Below are 21,642 nucleotides of genomic sequence, written 5' to 3'. Positions count from 1 at the left end.
TTTGGGAGTGTCAATCATAGATGGAGCTGGTGTTCAGGCAATATGTGCGTCCCGATACTTTTAAAATAAAATTTTGATCGAATCATCAGTTAGGCTGCTTGCGTTCATGCTATTTTCCCACATTTGAACTCTGAATTATAGTTTGCATGCAACAGGAATCTGAAGGCCAACTTAAAGTAGAACGCAACCATTTTATTGCGTAAAGTTTTTATTGTCCGGAGCTTTCGTCATTAAGCCATCTCGTTGCGATTCAAATTCTCAACTGAAAAGTCGTCCCTGCAGCTGGCAATGCCTTCGGTTTCTTGTCCCATTTTACACCGTCATACGAATAAAAGCGGCGATAACATTCCATTCCTAATAGACACATATACAGAGCAACAATCAACCCGAACGGGCACACAGCCATTGTTTCCGACCGACCGACCGACCAACCGCCCGACAGACGCGTCGTCGTCTGGGCCAGATAACGACGAACAAAACCAGAACGACCCCATGAAAAAGACAATAGCAACAATCGCTCCGACAGGCAGCCCACAGCAATTACACAGCATGTCATACACTCCTCCGAAAATCACATGTAATTTCGCCTCCAGAACGACGTGCAAATGGGTCGGCCCATAAAAATTAAACCCTTTTCACAAGTGCTGAACTGTGGGTCCGGGAGCCGCATCCTGCCGTCACGTTCTTCCCCCACGTGGCCATTCGCTCCGTGGCGTGGTAGAAAAGCAGTTTTGGAAAGTTATCCACCGTCGTTGTGTGCCGAGACAGTCAGCCAAATTTCTCTGAAATTTTGAAATTCCTACCACCAGCGGGGGTCGTCACGTGACAACGAGTCTCGGTTCAATTGTATGCAAATACATGCTAACCGAGCGCAACCCTTTTGGTCCTGCTTGGTTTTTGCGCTGCTTGCGGACCAATGAAGCCATACCACCCACACGCTGCCGGTTGCCAAGATCTGGCCAGTACCTGATGAGCACAGGAAAGTGCACCTCGTCCAGACCCGGCACTCTTTACGTAAATATTTTAATTTAATTTCGAAAGTCACGTTTTCGGGTCCGCTGCCAGCCTCCACCGGCTCGTTCCAACTAAAATTTTGTCATTGCTTGCTTGGCAAGGGGTTCAACACGACACACGCGGTCCACCGTCGCACCGGATCGTGCGCTAGAATTGGCAATAATCATAAATACGGCAGTTCCCGCTTGGTCTGCTTCTGCTTCTGCTGTGGTATTCTTCGCACAAGGCGCGGGTTGCACGGGTTACGTACCGAACCGTGAAAAACATCGCGTTTAATTTTCCGCAACTACACTTACACCGATAAGAATTACCATAAATTTGTTTCGTTCAGCAACCCGGGTAACTCTCATGGGAAGGTTCCACGTGATTTGGTTTACTAAGTGTGTGTAAAATTATCGAAAAATATATTGCTGTCAGTTTTAATTCATAATATTAGTTATTCATATGCTGGAAACGACTATTTGCCGCAAAATCGAACCGATTTGATGAAAACTGGCCATGCTGTCAGTTTATGTGAAATGCTGTCAGTTTGAATAAAATGCTGTCAGTGGAATTTCCACTCATTTTTGTTCCAACTATGCCCTGAGAGCTTTATAAATTTTGTCACAGAGCATTTTACCTATTATTTACGTTGAAATTTGCATCTTTAAGCTTCCTTCCAACGTGGTCCAACGTGCGCAAATATTGGTCATGATTTATTCTCCTAACGAGTTTCTTGACTTCCTCCTGCAAACTTCTGCGGAGGACAACCCTCCCTCCAGGGAGGAAAAAAACGACCGCCGTACAGAAACTGTTTAAAAAGAAATTATTCCACCGGTTTTTTTTTCTTTTCGCCTCCTCCGCCTTCACCTAATGGTTGCTGCTCATTTCTATGCGCCCGGGGTTCACAATAAAGCCGAGGAATGTCTTCTCCGACTAGTTCGGTCGGGCTGATGTTATCGGTGCCATACCGACTGCTTACAGCGCAACGGGCTGGATGCTGGCACTGACTGCTACCAGCTCAGCTGCAATCTTGTTAAAAATGCATAGAGCGAATTTAAAACATTCCAAAATGACTGCTCTTAATATTTACACCTTCGTGCTTGGAAGTAGCAGAAAAGGGACTTGATTTTCCGCACCGGCAAAGATCAGGTGCTTAATGCGCTCGACAAGAATTTAAAATAATATTTATCCCTTTTCTTCCGCCCAGACAGTTCTCGAGCTTCTTCTGGTTCTCATTTGAATAGCAGCATTTGCGTTGGAAGGTGTTTACCTTCTGAATTCTGCTCCTTACGGGCGCGCTGGAGGTTCGGTTGAACCGTAATCAGATTCCGAAATCGTTTAATTTCGTTCTCTTTGCATAAAACGGTTGGTTTTTGGGGCGAGCAAACGGAGAAAAACAAGGAAATTAGCTCGTTTATGCTCTGCCAACTACAATCGGATCGACTGACGGCATGGCATTGTCGGTGCAGATTTTCCCCCGCGGGGAACCGGTCAAAGGCACCTCGTTCCGAAGTGATATCTTTCGCTCGAGCAGCTTACACATTTGAATTAAATTTCCTGTTCGTTACACTTGCTCATGATAGGAAAAAGATATATACAATGTTTCGTCTTGCTTTCAGAAATCCTGTGCACCTGAGCACACCCTTGAGATGCTTATTTTCCTTCCACTGCAGAGCTGAATAGTGCTCAAACTAGCTCTTATACAAAGTCAAATTCACAGACACACACACACATAGACTGGTGCAATCCTATTACGATGCATCTTGAGTTTGACTTTTCCGTCAATGGGGACCAACTCCTACACTGCGATATAGCGATGAGCACGATGAACCGCATCGCCGCCGTGTGCAACAAAGAAAGCGGAAATGCAGAACCACTCGGAAGTTTTCGCATCTCTATCTCGCACTCTTCTTCCTTTTTAGCGTAGCAACCTAACCGCCCACTTGCCATTTCAGAAAGTATGATCCTAAGTAAACGGATTTATTCTGGCACCGAGTGGATTTTTTTTGTGTGTGTTTATTTTCTTCTCAGTTTGACTTCTTGACGATCCAATTATGGCGGTGTTTATTTTCAAAAAAAAGGTGAATAATTTGAAAAGCAATACATAGAGTATGCTTCGAAACTATTTTGTTGGTCCGTAAAGGAAAAGCACAGACAACCATACGTGTTTCTTCGAGTTTTCAGTATAAAACCATACAAATGTAAAAACCCCTACAGTATAAAACCCTGCAAATGCAAGCTACTGCGCAACATGCATAACAGAGGGTGCTAGTGTGCAAGTAAAATGAGTACGACCATGGTTTTTAAAGGATTTTCTTCCATGTGTCCGTGTCAGTTCGTCAGTGGGAAAAGTTTCAATACAATTTTCTGGCGCAGGTGCCATAAACTGCAATTAATTTTGCATTTCCAAATCCTGTCAACGCCGGACGGTCTTTATTGTTACTTTTCATTGACCTGTGGTCTATCTATTCTGGACAAAACAGCAAATGTCTGCCGTCTGACGTACTGCCTGTGCCGTGAAGCTCCAGACAGGGTTCCGGGCTACAACCGAACCCACATCAGAGCTCATGACTGCGACTGTTCAAGCGCTGACACGGCTGGGAATAGTACCCGGCGCATTGCGGGCAACCGACGAAGGTATGATTAAATTTTCATCTCATTTCCAATTTGGGTTTTAATATCCATAACAAATATTTTCGCAGGATACAAATGCGAGACTCACACGTGCAACGCTTAGTTCTTGCTGCTTCAACATTCAATATATCTTTTTCTATCCATGAGTTGGCCATCATCACCTGTTGTCCCTGCGACTCCCACCATCGGAAATGGTTTCCCTCCCGTAGCACTGTCGACTTTGGTTCAATTCCGTGGCTAGGAACAAACCCTCGTACGATTCGGCATCCGATGACGATTGCTATCGACTGAGACAGCACCTTCAATACCCAACCAATCCCACAGCAAGCATCAAATACAACACCAGCTGAAAATGTATACACTTGTTTCGAATATTTATCCCGTCCTCCCACCTCCCCTCCCATGCTCCTTGCTCACGGATTATACTGAACTAATGAAATTTTTTGTGTCCTTCGATGCATGATAAAAATATTATTTGCTGCCAGCAGCCAGCATTGGCATTCCACAGGGCGCACTTGCAGCACACGATAACGGCGACGAACTAATCAGTGTTCTTTATTCTCTTTTTCCTTCTTACTTCCAGATCGAGGACGAAGGCAACCACGGAAATGACGAGACGCGTCTGTTCATCCTGTCCTCGCTGGCAGCGCAGCACAAGAGCCGGGTGGCGTGTGTCCTCTGCGAGGAACCGATGCTAGTCTTTGATCGTTACCCCCTGGTGGACGGGACGTTCTTCCTCAGCCCGAAACAGCACGCCAAGGGTTGCATCGAGGTGAGTACCGTCCGTGTTAGCGCTTTGTTTCCACCCGTCAGTTCCCAGCGAAGGTTAACGACTTGCCGGGAAGCACGATTAATCGTTCGGAACTGCTGCCCACTGACCACTGCCAACGTCCTTGCTTTTGCTGCCAGTGCCCGTAACGGTGTTGGTGATGATGATGATGACGCGGTTGAAGAATAACCTTCCATAATTCATCGTCCTGTGGCCTCCATCAGTCCCACCACTTTGCCGCCCGGTAATAGCTTCCTCTCCAGAATATATGCAACTTATTCGCCCCATCCATCATCGCCTTTCATTTCTATCTTTTACTCACACACACAAACAACGCTAAATCGTAGACTAGCCCAAGTCTAGGCAACTGCAATCAGCTGTCAGACTACCCGCCGCCGCCAGCCACCGACGGCAAAAGAAAAAAGGCACAATTTCACTTTCCGTTTGTTCCGCTTTCCTCATCATTATCGTCATCATCAACATCAGCAGCCTGCTGCACACAAATATTGATTCTCGCTAGAGATTACTTTCCCGCGACCGACGCGACCGGCGGTCGGGTTGACTGCGGTGAGCCTACTTCCAGGCGCACATTGAACTTTCCCGCCGTCGTCGTTCCCAAGGCGGACGTTTAAATTTAACGCCCCAAACGAGACCGAACTCTGCCCGGCATTGCTGTACTGCCGCCGCCCGTCACGTTGACCTAGATTTTATGCGGACATGTCTGGCGCTGGCGGGTCTGGGAGGCTCTGGCCGAGACAGAGAGTGAGGCAGCAGAGCCCACACACAAAGGCCGTTTTTATGTTCAGCTGGCTGGTGTGATGTCGGATCAGTTGTTGGCAGTTGGCGGTCCGGGGAACGGCGGGGAGTGGAAAATCGGAAATGAGACGATGGGACCGTCTGGGGCGATTTTAATGCGGTGGCGAGCGTGTGAAATGTTGAAAGGATTATAGGATGTATTCTTTTTTTTTCTTTATTTGACGAACGGGTAGGTTATTGATCTGGCCGGTCGGAGGGTTTGCCAACGGAAGGGACAGAATGACTGGTTGACTTCCTACTGTTATGATGGGTTGAATGGGTATTTTTGGCTTTGTGAAGTCTATACTTTGTAAATTTTTGTTTAGTTTAAAGATTTCTAAACTAAAAGCAACTAATTAGGGAACATACCATGCGAGTAATTCGAAACATACAAATTTTTAGCATAGTTGATGGTGAGTTGGCCAGTCTGCCCCCAAAATACAGTCCAAGTGCAGACTCTTGTTGGTGTTTAAAATCTGATGAAAAATAAGACCCGTAAACTGTTCTAAGATCTGACCAAAAATGGGGTATAAAATATGGGTTATAATTTGGCCCAATTTGAGAATCTGGTCCGAAATTTGGTCCAAAATCTGATACAAAATGTTGATCAAAATCTGATAAAAAATGTGGTCCAGAATCTGGTCTTGGTCCAGAATTCAAAATCTGGTTCAAAATCTGATCCAAAATCTGATCAAAATGTAGTCCAAAATAGTCCAAATTAGATAAAAATGCAGTCAAAAATCTGATGGAGGTCGAACATCTGGTTTTGGTCCAGAATCTGGTCCAAATTATGACCAAAATCTAGTAAAAAAGCGCACTCCAAAATCTGGTCCTGAATCTAGTTACATCTGCTATAAAATTTGTTGCAGAATCTGGAACAAAATTTGATAGAAAATGTGGACTGCAATCCACTCCAGGTCCAAAATACAGTCCAGGTCTAGAACCTGGTTCAAAACTTGATCCAAAACCTGGTTGGTGGTTTAAAATCTAGCCACAAATGTGGTCCAAAATGTGATTTATATTCTGGTCCAGTTCTAGCATCTGGACCCAAACTTCATTCAAAATCCGGTCCAAATTCTGATATAAAATGTAGTTCAGATTCGGGTCAAGGTCTACTATCTGCTTCAGGTCCAGAATCTGGCCCAAAATTTGATCAAAAATTTAATCCAAAATACTATTCCAAATCTGGTTCAAATCCGATAAAAATATGGTCTAAAACCTGCTTTGGAATCTGATTCAGCTCCAACATTTGGTTCAGATTTAGATTGTGATCCAGGTCTGGAATCTGATCCAAAAAATGTGATAAAAAATGCGGCCCAAAAGTTAGTCCAAGTCTGATAAAAATGTGGTCCAAAATCTGGTCCAGAATCTGATGCAAGTCCCGTATGTGGTCCAGTCCAGTCAGGGTCTAAAATCTAATCCAAAATCTAGTTAAAAATGTGGTTTAAAATATGGTCCGAAATCTAGTCCAAATCTGTTCCAAAATCTGAAAAGAAAGCTGACAGAAAACGCGGTTCACGATGTAGTCCAGTTCCGAAATCTGATCAAAAATCTGAACGATTCAAAACTGGATCCAAAATCTGGTTGTTGGTTTGAAAACTGATCAAAAAACTGTGGCCCAAAATCCGATCCAAATCCAAAATCTGGCCCGAATCTAAACAAGATCTGGTTGATAACCTGGTCTAGGTCCGTAATTTGACGCAAAATTTGACCCATAATCTGGCCAAAATCTGGTAAAAAAACGTGGACCAAAATATAAGCCAGGTCCAGCATCTGCTTTTTGTCTAGAAAGTGGTCAAAAATCTGATCAAAAATGCGGTAAAAAATCTGGTTTAGAATCCAGTCCGAATCTGTTTCAAAATTTGTTACAAAATCTGATAACAAATGTGGTCCAGAATTCAGTGATGGTTCTGAAACGAGGGAGTGCTAAATCGGCTCCTCGCATGTTTAACGCTAAATACGCTAATATGTAATATGAAAAGCTGATGTTCATAAGGCGATGAGCGTGGAACCTAAATTCGTTAAACCTGGGAGGTTACCCAAGCAATAATGTATGTCGCTTGGGTGTGATACCAAATACAAGTGAGCTGATTCTGTTTCACAATAGGAAAGCAAGTTATTCGTTGGTAACATGAATTATGACCAAATTTTTGGACGTATTTTTTGGAAAACTTGAACGAGAGGGTTTAATATTTTATTGCTGAGAAAATAGTGAGTTGAATATTTTATAATTCCGGATTATAACTGGAATAAAAATAAGTGAAAATTAAATTGACATAGGGCACGGGATGGTATTTTCAGCCCATTAAGCGATTGCATCTATTTTTTCGGCCTATGGCCTAGATCTAGAGGAAGAACAGGTGGATTTGACATTCTTTTAATAAAAAATAGTAGATTACTTACAGTCGTGAGAAAATAGTTATAAAATATTACAATTGTATGTCGGCAAAGTATTTTTATTGGCGAAAGAAAAGGCAAATGGGCTGAATGTAGATGCTGGAAATACCCTCCCGGACCCTAATTTTTGTCTATCGGTTTATGTCAGTTTAAAATGGTAATTTCAACTTAAATCGTGCAAAATATTTGGTTAAATGCTTTGCAACAAAACTATAAAAGGTCCTGGGATGAAGCCAAAATAAAAACGAGTGAAATTTCAACTGACAGCATTTTAACCAAACTGACAGCATTGTCATTTTTTGTCAGAATATTGACTATAAATTATGATGAATTCAAGTTTATGTTTTAAAAAACACTATTTTACTCTTAACGTGAGAAGGTAGCACTAAAATGATAATTTCAACTTACAGTATGGAAAATATTTAGTTAAATGCTTTGCACCGAAACAATGGAAGGTCCTGGGATTTATCATGAATCAAAATAAGTGAAAATTCAACTGACAGCATTTTAACCAAACTGACAGCAATGTCATTTATTGTCAGAATATTGACTATAAATCATGACGAATCCAGGCACATGTTTTGGAACATTCATTCACAACGTGAAAAGGCAGATTTATACATAGTGGTAATTTCAACTTACATCATGGAAAATATTTGGTTAAATGTTTTGCAACAAAACTATAAGAGGTAGTGGGATGTAACAAAAGTCAAAATGAGTGAAAATTCAACTGCCAGCATTTTAATTAAACTGACAGCATTTGCACTTTTTGGTAGAATATTAACTGGTTCTGTGAAGAATATACGTTTTCAGTATAAGAATAGCTTTTGTAACAAAACTGCCAGCAATATTTCTTCATTTGTTCGCATGAAACGCAGTTTTAACCCTTGCCACTTCTTTAATAAGCTAACATTTATTTAGGCTCAGCTTGCCCGGCAATCAGTAGTCAGGTATCAGCATCTGTGGGTCGAGTAACACGTTCCCCACAATCGTGTGAAAGATTTGTGCCTTGCCCATCTTGCCCGTACCATCATTGATCTGATGAGGACAGAAAAGAAAAGATAGGGAATAGAAAGAGCTGGACAAGGAATTTTGACAACACAGAGACTTTGTTCCTGTACGCCATGCTGCCAAGCATTTCCTTCTCATTCAACTTTTGCAGACGTCATCAGTAAGCTCCGGATGAAATATTGCACTAATTACATCGATCCCAAGTGTAAGCATGGAAAATGCAAATTTTTCTCCTCCGAGTTTACCGCCCTAAACGTTCCATCGCTCAGCGATCTTACTCGCAAAGCTCACAAGACCAAGTTGGCCACCGACACCGTCACTGCAGCTTGCGGTCCAAAATTAATGATATCGTTAGCCGGCTACCGGGAGGCTACCTGTCGCTTTCTCTTTAAAATTATTTCTCTCTCTCTCTCTCTCTGTATCACGCGCGATGCTTCTTTCTGCCTAACCTCTGCGCACTTAAATTAGTGGTATAATGAGACTACCATTCCTTCCCTCGCCCCGTTTCAAAACCAAGCTACCGAAAAAGAAACCAAAGAAAAATGTCACACAAACGCCCGAACGTTATGCAAATCAGCTGATGGCGCGGTTAGTCGCCCGCCCGGTAGTCGTCTTCTGGGAGTATCAAAATCAAACGGTCGTAAAATCGCTTATGATTTAATAACTGACTGACGTATATTTCTTTTTTTTTCTTCTTTGCTTTTCCTTTCCCGCAGGTGAAATACGAGAATCGTGCCCAATATCTGACGTCCGTTTGCATGGCGTGTCTGGATGGTGTCGAACCGAGCCGGGTTGTACGATGCAGGTAATTATTGCTGTTCGAGTGTGCTGAAAAAAAAACAGCTGTTTCAAGTGGTCATTAATTTAGCGAAGGGGGGAGGTCCAGTCCTGTCCACGGGAAGAAAAAACGCGGAACCTCGTGGGGACAGGCAGACCGAGAGAAGGGTAGATTATCATTCTAATTAATTTCATGGAAATACTCGCTTGTTTCGGTCAATTTGTTTAGAGTGCGATCCCGGGGTGTTTGTTCGGGTGGACTGGGGAAATCTGTGTGGACGTCGGATTTGAATATTCATGCGACCGGGTATTCGAGGGTACGATGTACTGCAGCTTTTCTAATTGCCATAATTTCGAAGTAACCGGACATGATTGATGGCTTTCCCGACGCGTCGGGACAGACTGGTGTCTGTCTGGTGGTCTAGGTCAATGTTTTGGGGTGTGTTTTTTCAGTTAAGATTGATCACTTGGAACAGTTTTTCCTGGAGTTTTTCCTTAGTGGAAAGGAGTCTAACTAGTTGTACATTTTGTTACTTTCAAAGGTTTTGTGCCCAGAAATGGGATGGATCGTCGCTGGTGCTGGGAACCATGTACTCGTACGATATCTTTGCAGCAATGCCGTGCTGCACTGAAAGATTGAAGGTAAGCATCGCCTGCACTCAACATTACGTTGACTTCACATTGTTATCTTTCTCCATGCTTTTTGTTTCCATCTATCTCTAAACAGTGCAACAATTGCTTCAAATTACTGCTGCATCCGCACCAGCGGCTGAACTTCTACAGCGACTACAGCCACAGCGTCTCCTGTCCGTACTGTCACTCGCAGGATACGCACTTCGTGAAGCCGTTGGCTTACTGCTACACCAAGCAGCCGATGCAGTTGTTCCAGCAGTGGCCATAACATGAGGCCCCGTTGGAGTCCCCCAAGGTGGTAGATGCCCAGTTTACTACCTCCGCCAGTACCAGTCGAAGCAACAGTACCTCCGCCGCTTCTCCGTCAGCCACGTCCGGAGCGGTCAGTGCAAGCCAGGACTCTGCTATGAACTCTTTCATTCAGGAGCTGCGCAACCTCAGCAGCACCAGCAGCGCCAGCAGCAACAGTAGCTTCGATTCGGGCCTATCTCTAGGTGGGGACTCCAACGGCGGTAGTGGCCGGGCCACTACCACCAATCAACAACAACAGCAACAGCAGCAACAACAACAGCAGAACATCATCTGGGGCAACAAGTCACTCTGGGGCCAACCACCCCCGAGCCCATCGCCAGCAGCAAAGTCTTCGTCCACAGCTGAATCAACGAACAACAGTATGTACGCAAGCAAAGATTCTTCGTCCTCATCCCCGTGGAATCCGCCGGCCATTAGTCCGCCGATCTCCCAGTCCCAATCTCCCAACTTTCCGCAAAGTATTTGGGAAAATTCAGGTACGAACACAACTGACTCGACGACTCCCTCGCTGGGCTCAATCTGGATGATTCCGGAGGCACCGTCCTCCCGTAGCGTTTGGAGTGACCCCGCACCGGTGGTCACTCCGGCCAAGTCCAGCAACTCTCAGCTACTGCGACCGGCCGAAATAGGCTGCGCTACCAGCAACGGTAGCAAGCTAAGCTCCCTCTGGGCACCGAACGCAGCCTCCGGTGGTCGGACGTCGTCACCGTCGCCCTCGCTGGCTGCGTCCGGGAATGTTTTGAAATCTCTCCGATTAGCTGGCACAGTGGGAGCCGGTGGGGCAGGCCCGAGCTCCAGCTTCGGCGGCTTGGGTGGCTTGATTATGGCGCCCGCTACTGCTGCTGGTGCTCCTGGCGGAGCTACCGGATCGGCGAGCTCCTCCGGCACCGTCGGTTCCACACTGCAGCTATTCTCGGACGAGTTTCTCAGTTATCTAAATATCAACAATTAGAGCAATTTTTATCTTGTTATTTAGTTCATTGCGTTTTTATTATTTTTCGATTTTTTCTTAGTTTTCAATTTATTATTTTTGAAGTTTATGAATATATTTTTCGGTTGATCGTTTATATTCGCAAAGTGTTTTATTCGGATTATTGCCGTGTTGTATAGATGTTTTTTCCCGGGGCCCCAGGTGGTCCCCCGTATCTTATACGTATACATAAAAAAAATCTTAAAAGAAGCGAATGTGGCAGAATTTTGATAGGACTTTAGTGATAAGAAAATTGGTATCTCACTTTATTAAAATAAAAAAAGCAAACCAAGCGTATCTGTAAGGCTCTTTCGTTCCAAACTAATGGTGAATTATGTGTGACACATGACAAAGCAAAACTTAAGCAAATGGTGTAAACAAAATTAATTTTTCTCGTGTAAGCTTACAAGCAACCTCGGAAACACAAGCGACAAGCGGCAGTTTTAAGAGGTTAGGAATTGCGTATCGCGACAAATGAACTTACAATCAATCAAACCGAAAATGTTCCCAGTTGAAACAAGCAAACAAAATCGAAAGACCGCGACGTTAAACTAATGCCAGAACGAGGTGCAGTCGCGTCGATGTGTGAAAAAATCAAACAATTCAATTCAGGTATAATTCTAGCTCTCCGGCCCTCCAGAGAGGGCGGAACTTCCTAGGTTTAAGACAGGACTGGCACAGAATGAAAGCTGAAACCAACAAAACAAACAGCAACAAAACTATTATTAATCACTTTTAGAAGTTTATATTGGTAGGCAGACATTTGCACCGACTATTACTTATACACACATACACACATACACTAACTTATAGTGCCCACGATTGAACAGTGTGGGATGACACCGAATAACAGAGGTTAGGTTTTTTCTCGAACTTGTACATATAGGCTCAGATGCAAAAGTGAACGATTAGCAAGCAATATTTATGAGTGTGGTCGAAGCGCGTGCGTGCGTGCGTGATTGCGCCGATCTTTTATTTAACGCATAAAATCCTCTGTCAACATGCTTTGTGCCGTTACTTTTGAAACTAACGAAGAAGATACGTTGTAAGATATTAACGAAAACAAAAAATACGGATGAGGAACTGAGATAAAAAGAAGCGACTTGTGATTACAGAAAAAAAATTAACACAGAACTTTATACATATACGACTGTGAGTGCACACCCGGCCGCACTGTGCGGTCGGGTTTCGGAGTTTCAGAAACTCGGTTATTTTTCGGTGAAACCAGGATTAAAAGAAAAGTAAAAAAAAAAACAAAGAAAAAAAATGAACAGAAACAATGCAAAGTATTTTTTGAGTCTCGTTTTCGGATATACAATTGAAAGCAGCATTTTTTTTATATGTGTAGTGCCGTACGATTTTTAGATAAGATTATAGATTTTTGTCCCCCCGTCAGGAAAACCAAACATTAAAAGAAACAAAGTTAAACGCACAGAGCAGTGTTGGTCAAAATTTACACGAGATCTTGCCTCGATATGCTATCGGTTGGAGGTTTGGGAAATGTTCAATCCAATAATTCATCTATTTCATGCTACGAAGTTGTAAAATCACTACATCTTTTGAAGTTCATTTTGATTATATAGTTTGCCAACTTTTTCTCTAATGTGTCTTCCCGTTTAGATATCCTTTTTTTTATAGACGCCATAAAAATATGTTCAAAATCGCAAAAATCAAACTTTAAAATAGATACCTTTATGAGATGTTCTTTTGGTCGACTTCACTTTCTTGAACTGCCATCGATTCCGGGCAAAGGAACTTTCTCTGCCCACATTTGCATATCGAGGGGTCTCAAAATGCTCGGAAATTGCCAAAAACCACCTATTGAGAAACGCAAAAAAAAACAAAAGCAAAACGAGATTAGGCTGTCGGACTGTTTTCCTTTAGCAGTTAGGAGGCACAACTGTTAGGTTCTGCTTTTTCCCCCCTCCAATATATCCCACTAGGGCGGTAAAACACGGTCGTTAGCTCGTAGGTTCATATACAGAAAAATACTATAAAGCAAAAACAATTGGTGATATTTTTCCTTCTTCGTCAATGTGTAGTTGTCGATGTTTTGCAAGCTCAACTGAGCTAATTCTATATAAAAAAAAATTAAAAAAACGTAAATTAGAGAAAATAAGTGCGCCTAACTCTTCCGTCATTTCACTTTGGACTGCTTCATATTCATCCTACACGTTTAAAAAACTCAGCCCCCTCCCCTTAAAAAGTGCCGATTGCAGGGATTGCACCTTTGAAAGTGACTATTCATTTCCGAGCAACCAATTGGAAGTCGATTTTCGGAATTTGAAGTTTCCTTTTAGACACAAAAAAAATGCAAAACAGTTAACCTTTACGTGTGAGTGCGAATGCGGCGTGAATGAGAACGCGACAGCAGTATCAGATTTAGTTCCAGTTTAGTCCCTCTTGTGAGCAAATCGTGTATTACAGGCAAATTACGATGTACAGCAGCGACAAAGAGGGCGCAAGCTAGTGTTTAAGGCAATAAGGAAAAACAAAACAAACAAAAAACTTGAATATATTACTGAACGAAAAACACACTAAGTCTTGGTTGTTAAACAAGGATTAGAGAATAGCGAGGCGCCAGATCCTTTGCTGGAAGAAACCAACCGACAGGTCGGCGAATCGGATTGGATAGCATTATAGGAACGACACAGAGAGATCGTTTATATATAATAGAATATGTTAAAAGTAATCCAAATACTATTGAACCCTTTAAGAGCGTAGATTTTAAAACGTAAGAGTAAAATGTTGACATATCCTTGTTTCCACTAATCGATCGCCAGGTGTCGGTGTGGAACGCTACAAATGCCCAGCGCGACAGTCAGTAGGCGCTGACCGAATGGTGGGGGTCCCACGCCACAGCTGCGGGTTGTTTTCATTCGGCTGTTGGGAAAACTGAGGGCAAACGAAGAACGCGCACCGACTCGAGCTGCCGAGCTATTATGTTAATTTTTTATATTTAACCAAATTTTATCGTGACTCGTCGGTGCGCGGCGGGTGACCGCCGCACCACCCGGCGATGGTCGCAACATTTAAGATTTAAAATAAAAACACAATTCTCAGATCATCTGATGAAAATACGTACAAATGGACAGCTCACGGTCGGTGGGACGTTCTTTGGTGCCCTTCCGGCGGGCCCCTCGGAACGGTCATTTTCTATTTCATTAAACACTATCCAGTATAAATATATTGTATGTCTTTTGTAAGTGAAATATGTAACAACGTTTAGGATCAATGTACGTTTTTTCATTGTAGGCAATAGGCGGTGTCGTTTTTGGTCCGGTTTAGTTTGTGAAATGTTATACGCTTTTAGTTAAATTTTTTAATTCGCCGACGACGTAGGAGTAGGACGTCCGGTGGACCCCTTGCACTTGCGTACATGTTGAGTTGCTCCACAACAATACAATTTTCAGCCATCGGCAGGCCACAGGCGCGGAACGAACCAACAGTTATTTAAGCTACGATATTTAAAACACACACACCCAGAATAACAACTTAACCAGCAGAGAAATCAATACTACACAAACAAAAGCTCTTCCACAAACCGAAAACACCGATACAAACGCGAATGTTTTGATTTGCCATCGATCGACAAAGTTTGAAGGCTAGTGTGGAAAGTTAAAAGTGCATATTGAAACTATAGTTATGTTAGTTAATTACCCGGATGAAGTCGGACTGGGAGCTGGATGAAAAAAGAAGAGAAAAATGTGACATTAATGTAAACCTAGACGATGGGTCCAAAGTGCGCTGGAAAACAATGATGCTTTGCCATAGACAAACCTAGAATGATGGTGATGGTGATTGTCGGATTGAGTACTCGACGGATGTTGAGGAATTATTCGATCGGCAGAAAGTACAACTTAAAAGTGCATAACCTTCTAAACAGTCATCGAGCAATCAGTTGAGCACACCTGGCAACACTGTCCCGTTACGAACGAATGAACTAACATCACAGAATACGTCTCCAAACAAGTGGGTTTAAGTCAATAACCCAAACAACAATAAGAGAAAAAAACTATGTGATTCTAGACTCTTGGAGAAAAAACAAATACCCTAACGAAACACAAATCGTGAACCCTCAAGTACAACTTGGGACACAGGTGACCAGTACTACCTCAGCAGAGAATAGTGAAATGAATAAAAAACCAATCGTTGACTAATGATGTGCCACAACCACACTCACAAACAAGCATACATACATACAATTACAAATGTTTACAAACAAACAAATCAAGACAAAATAGGAGAGAGAGATAAAGAGAAGCCGCCATCGAGCCATACTCACAAAGCAAGCCAACAAATACCTCAAAATGAGACGTAAAACGATATACCCACGTAGCTCAACTGACGGACGGGTACAGTGTTGCCAATTATCAGGGATTTACCAGAAGCACCAACAGCCACAGTCCGAGGAGAAAAAACGACCCACTGAAACTACAATTGTATGATCGATTAACCAGCGAAAATCAACTGTGCAAATGATAAGCTATTCCTAGATATGTGTAAAAATGAAGTTTGTTTATAGCGGGTAACAACATGATGCAAAATCAATTATTGTAACACTTCAAAACTAGTTGTAGTCAGGTCCAAGTATAGTCACTTTAATCGCTAAAGACTAAAGTTTTCAGCAGCAGGTTCAGCAGGTAGTCGCTTTGTTTCTCATCGCGAATGATTTTAGCAGAAACTTGACAGAAACAGACCGAGGTGTACACCGCGTACATTTTACAAAGCTGTGTAGTTTTATCTTCCATCAAAGCCTCCCTCCAGTTATAGAGCGAAAGTTTTTCCGTTTCGATTTGTTTTGAGCGCCGGGTGGCCGCGCGGCCCTTCCCGGAGCCGGTCTATGAAATGTTTATTAAATTAATTAATATGACAAATTACAAAACAACACAAACTACCTTTCATATACTTCTAAATCAAGAACTAAACGAATCAACTTAAACCTAATACAAGATACTATATTATTAAAACAAGAAAAGAATACGAAGAGGAAAACAAAATAAAAAAGCTTCAAGTACAAATTAAATAAAATATATCGAGTTAATTTCCGTTCCCGTTCCTTAGTTCGATTCGTTTTCCCAATTCCCGTGTCCCGCCCGCTAATAATACTTAATCGCTGTTTAAACTCCTAAACTAAGTGCTAGGTTGTTTTCCCTCACATTTTCATCTCACAAACGTACGTCATAAGTCGATAAACGTGTTTGAAACCTATCTAGTAAGTAAATATTTAAGCAATTTAGTCGATGTTAAATTAGAGAATAACTTTCATTTTCTTCCTTCCTTCTTCGGTCGTCTGCTTGGAACAATGTGCAAATATAATCAAGCAAAAACAAAAATGAAACCAATAAACAAAATAATAATAATAATAAACACATCTCTGGGTCACGATGGAAACATACAAAAACAATAGAGTCAACTGACGCAATTCACTAAAAGGACTGCTGCGGTTTGACGCATTTGAAGGTTAGACTTTCTACAACAGTAAAAGTATGTGTAAATACAAGTGCAAAACTGTGCGCATATAATACTATATAGTCGAAGCACACAAATTCACTCACACACACACAGTCCTAAGCTTGTGCTACAGCAAGCTACTACTGCTACTAATACTATTACTACTAATAATAATGCAACTACCAATAATAAAGAAGAAAATTCTAGCATGTAAGAGCCCGATCTGTAAGTACTGCGTGGTTAGATGGACCCCCCTCCAAAGGAAATTTTAGATTTTATAGTCAGTAAGGTTTATCGCTAGCTCGTAGGTCAAAATGCGTAGTGTTCCTTATGTACTGATATAAATTTCTTTTAGTTTTTATCGTTTTTTCTACCGTCGGCGAGAGAAGCTATACTAGAAAAAAAAACAAGAGCGTGAGAACAATGATGAGTGCAAGTGCAAGAGCGAGAGATCAAGTAGTTGAGGTTGAAAAATAAATAACAAACAATCATTTTTTGGTTTTGTTCGCAACGAATTGGATTAGAAACTAGCAAACGTGCTGCAAGCGAAAAATGAAATATGTGAGAGTAAAAAAACTACAAACAATCGGCATTAAAAACCAAACTCCGAAAGAAACGCATTGTCATTAACCGACACACATCGTTTGACGGATCGATTCGAAATGGCGGCGGTGGCTTGTTGTCAAACCTCCGCTACGCCTGCTTCGATTTCATGCGTCCACGAACACACCAACAAATAACAACACAACAACAATACGACACACACATCAATCAATTGTATTTAGAAGGAAGACGAAAATCGTATTTTTTGTGATATTTACTGTTTTGCCACTGGACAGACAGTAAACCAAAGGAAGCAAAAATCAATAATTGAAAAACTGCCATTTTTAACAAAAGAAAAATTGTAAACAACTATCATTCGGAAGGGAAACTAAATTTCTACAAGTTTGAAGTCATCTTTGCCAAAAATTCGATATTTTTTTCGCACTGATTTGAACCGTGCTTCTAAGTTAAGGGTGTTTTGGCTCTAATTTTTGTCTCCTCTCGGTATCGGATCGCATCAACATTTGCACGTTTTTGCTGCTACCGGAATGTAAATCACATCCACCTTAAGAGAGAGAGAGAGAAAAAGGGAAAGAAAGAAAGAGAGATGCAAAAGGTCACAATCAGACAAAACGATATGGTCCAATCGCAACGGAGTTAGACGAGTGTAATTGATATAAGTAAGCAAACAAACAACCAACAGTGAAAACAAAATAATCGAAAGAAAAACCAAAACAAATTAACGCTGGTATGTGGACCAAATCGGAGTGTGAAACTTCAAGCGAATGATCTCCTTTAAATGGCAAATCAGTCAGAACTAAACTCTCTTTCCTGGCGCGCGACGGTCCCGACCGGGAAGACCGACGTTTCGACCCACTTCCCGCGGGGTTTCGCACGCCGATCTGCGTAAGATAGCAACATTTTGTTTTCGTCTAGCATTTAGATTGGGTTTTTAGTTTTCTCTTTTCTGTCCATCGTAACTGTCAGCAGTTGTTTCCCCTAAATTGATGCAAAGGAAGCACACAAGTGAGGCATATTTAAATTAAATATACATTTCATAATCGGGAAAAGAACACAAAAAACACTAAGTAGTAGACTAAATTTTGCTAGCAAAACAAACATTTCACACTTTCTTAATCAAACCAAAATCAAATTAAAACAAGCGATCATTGACTCGATCTGACGGGAAGCGAACTAAACTCTTGCTCCGCCCCGCTCGCGTTAACTGTGGGGATAATCAATCTACTTTGAACCGACACACATACAATCGCAAACTAGTGCACAGACATGTAAACAACATTCATTGAACAAGCGGAAAAGAGAAGACTGGATCAAGTGAAAAAAACAACAACAGTGAAAATCGAGCATACACTTATATATAAATGTAAGGCAAATACGACTCGAAATTGAAACCAAAAGCGGTGGCATTTTATTCTAATCTACATTAAATGTGTAATTGAATCATGTTCGATATAGTGAAAAATCAAAAACATCTAAGCGAATGGTGATAAAACAAGTAAATATACCTAACTGTATTCTTCTAAATTTTTTCTCCCCTCAAAAGTAAATAAAATAAATTAAAAAAAAGAAAACAAAAAGGAAAGGCAAATGTAGATCAAATTACGCATTCACTCTGACAGAACCAGCTCCGAGGGGTAAAAAATAATAATTTGAGTAGTAGTTTAACTGAAATATATAAACATTAGACACGAGGCAAAAATCGATGTTGGTAGAACGTTTCTTTCCTAATCTAGCTTTTGGAATAAAATACAACTAATATAATCACAAAGCTAACTCCAAACCTCAGAGATAAAAGTCTAAACAGAATCAACCGCGGCAACATAAACTCAGATCAGGAACGTAATACAAGCGAAACGCACACTTGCATATTTGATCCCTCAATAAAATTCCTACCGAACCGTAAGTAATGAATGTTATCATAAGCCAAAATAGAAGTAATATTACGGAAAGCAAACATAACATTATGCGAGAGGATAATACAAGCTAGAGAAACAAAACTCACAGAACTGATGAAGAGACTTTAACTGAAAAATGATGATGACTAATTAGAAGAAAGAGAAACAAAACATAAATAAATAAACGTTGGAAGATATTTACTTGATGAAACATTTGAAACCAATTATACATAATATACTATTCGATGATGAAAAAGAGCCAATAGCATTTAACTTAGTAGATTCACTCACACACACGCTCACACTCACACTCAAAAACACATTGTACACTCATGATCAGAGCAGAGAAAATGTAAGCGCCGCCAGCACTGTGACCAAAACAGGGCAACATTATCGCAGACTCAGGACTAAAGTTAAAATCATCCAATCAAAATCACAATCAATGTGTGTCACTTATAGGTGTTTAAATCATACATAGAGAGTCCCACCCATCATCGACAGACTGCCATGTGAAGTGAACACCAATTGAGGATCGTCCTGTCCCGAAAGTTCGCAACCGAAGAAAATGATCGCTCTGTGAAGAAATGCCATGAGCTAAACCAGGAAGAAATGTTGGAAGAAATGAATCGGATAAATCATTGTTTGCACCTTCGAATCACTACTACCGTCTATCGGAGTGACACTGCTTCTACCACTTACCTACTGTAGCCTACACTAACTTTTCCTTGAACTTGAAAGAGGACCGTTCGTTTCGAGTGCGTATGAGTGAGAGAAATCGTGAGCGCGCGAGAGCGAGAGTATGCATCATCTCACACATTTATATCATTAACATTTAGAGAACCATTACATAACTTACATACAAATAACACATTCGCAGAGAGAGAGACACAGACAAAGTCCTACTAGAAGTGAAGCATGTATAGGTGAGGAGACGCGAGGAAGAGAAATGTTTATTACTCACTGATTGATTTAAGTAATGTTAAGAGTGAAAAACTATACCTTTATAGGAAGAGGAAGGGATTTTTTTTCTTCTTTAAACCAACAAACACAAACTAAGCCCTTAGTTTATAGCGCAACAAAAAAAAATTGCTAGATGTATTAGATAACACAGCACGAACTATATTCCTATACGTATAAATCGACGAGAGAAGAAGCGAAGCCACACTCACGCACATCCCCTGTTTTACCCCCGTACACACACACACATACACTCATATGGCACCCCACCACCCCCCTCAGAAAGTGAGAAAAACAGAGGAAACAAAGAATTAAACAAATTAACGCGTGCAAATGCTTACACCGTTTCAGTTTTTGTCATGCAAGTCAATATTACAACAACAAATACTATACATATAAAACACAGAATCTATTGTTTGTAGAGTAGAATCATATAATAATTATCAAGTTTAACATAGAATCACAACCAGCAAAAAAAAGCGATAACATACAAAACATACAAAACAAAACAAAACGGGAGAGCGTAGTAATATCTAAAAATTTCTCTACTAGATAACCATGATGTGAGGAAGAGTACTATTAATTTAACCTTAAGCAACCCCTCCCTGGCTGCACACACACACACACATCAGGGAGGATCGTGTTAGCAGCGAAGTTAGTTCGTTCGCGTTTCGTTTTTTTGGCGTTTTTATTTTTGCTTTCCGGCATCGAATCTCGAGGATATCTCTGAAGCCACTTTTGCCACCACACAACATACCGGTCCGGCACACAAATCCAACCAAACTATTGCTCTGTTTGGGCGCACCACATAAATATGTGAAACAAATGCTGTGATTGATTTTCACCTGCTTCTTCATTGTTCACGATTTCTGGCAACACTGCTGTCAAAAATGGGTTCGCTTTTGTTCGGCCTTTTTCCTTTGTCGGCAGCCCTGGTTTTGGGGTTTCTTTCTCAACATATCAACATCAATGTATGTTATTGTAATTTGTTCCCGAATCCTCTTCAAGTTTTTATAACCGTAGTTGTTACAATTGACCTAGGGAACGGTTCAGAAAAGACAAGGCACTTTCTCCTTCCCTTTCGTATTGGCAATTATGTCAGTTTTTTGCAGCATTACAAAGAATTTGTATCTCTTAGATTCATCTATTATGATCCATAATTCATGGATCAAAGCCGAAATTTTTCATTCCAAAGATTGCAGGTTCGAGACCTGTCACGGTCGCCATGTAACATTACTTTGTTCTTCGTTATTATAGCACTGCTGTGCGAGGACTTTCGGATAATAACGTCCTCGATTGATTGTGGTTAAACCGCATCTAACTTTATTCATCATTCATTTAACGTTTTAGTCCGGTTGTAATTGGACTCCAAAAATGGTCTGTTCCCACGTTAATTACTGAAGTATATTAACAGTGCTATGAGAGAAGACTTTTCCCATGAGACCGTGCTTATAGGAGAAAGCGTGGATTCGAGGAAT

General features: G+C 41.4%; 2 protein-coding genes across 2 annotated transcripts in view; both read left to right on the top strand.

The window, feature by feature from the left end:
* Nucleotides 1–10,290, top strand: part of LOC128741253 (headcase protein) — a 157,031-nt gene extending 146,741 nt beyond the window's left edge. The window contains exons 3-6 of the mRNA XM_053836969.1: nt 4,214–4,402; nt 9,319–9,407; nt 9,922–10,021; nt 10,107–10,290. Of these exons, the coding sequence (XP_053692944.1) occupies nt 4,214–4,402; nt 9,319–9,407; nt 9,922–10,021; nt 10,107–10,280 (552 nt within the window). The 3' untranslated portion in view covers nt 10,281–10,290. The remainder of the gene's footprint in view (nt 1–4,213; nt 4,403–9,318; nt 9,408–9,921; nt 10,022–10,106) is intronic.
* Nucleotides 10,291–10,418: 128 nt separating this feature from the next.
* On the top strand, nt 10,419–11,276 carry LOC128737135 (putative protein TPRXL). The gene has a single exon (XM_053831703.1). The coding sequence runs from the start codon at nt 10,419–10,421 to the stop codon at nt 11,274–11,276; it is 858 nt and encodes a 285-aa protein (XP_053687678.1).
* The last annotated feature ends 10,366 nt before the right edge of the window (nt 11,277–21,642 follow it).

The sequence above is a fragment of the Sabethes cyaneus genome, chromosome 1 (genome assembly GCF_943734655.1).
Source record: "Sabethes cyaneus chromosome 1, idSabCyanKW18_F2, whole genome shotgun sequence".
Classification (NCBI taxonomy): Eukaryota; Metazoa; Arthropoda; class Insecta; order Diptera; family Culicidae; genus Sabethes; species Sabethes cyaneus.
The sequence above is the reverse complement of the archived record's forward strand: the minus strand, read 5'-3'. Positions and strand labels throughout refer to the sequence as shown.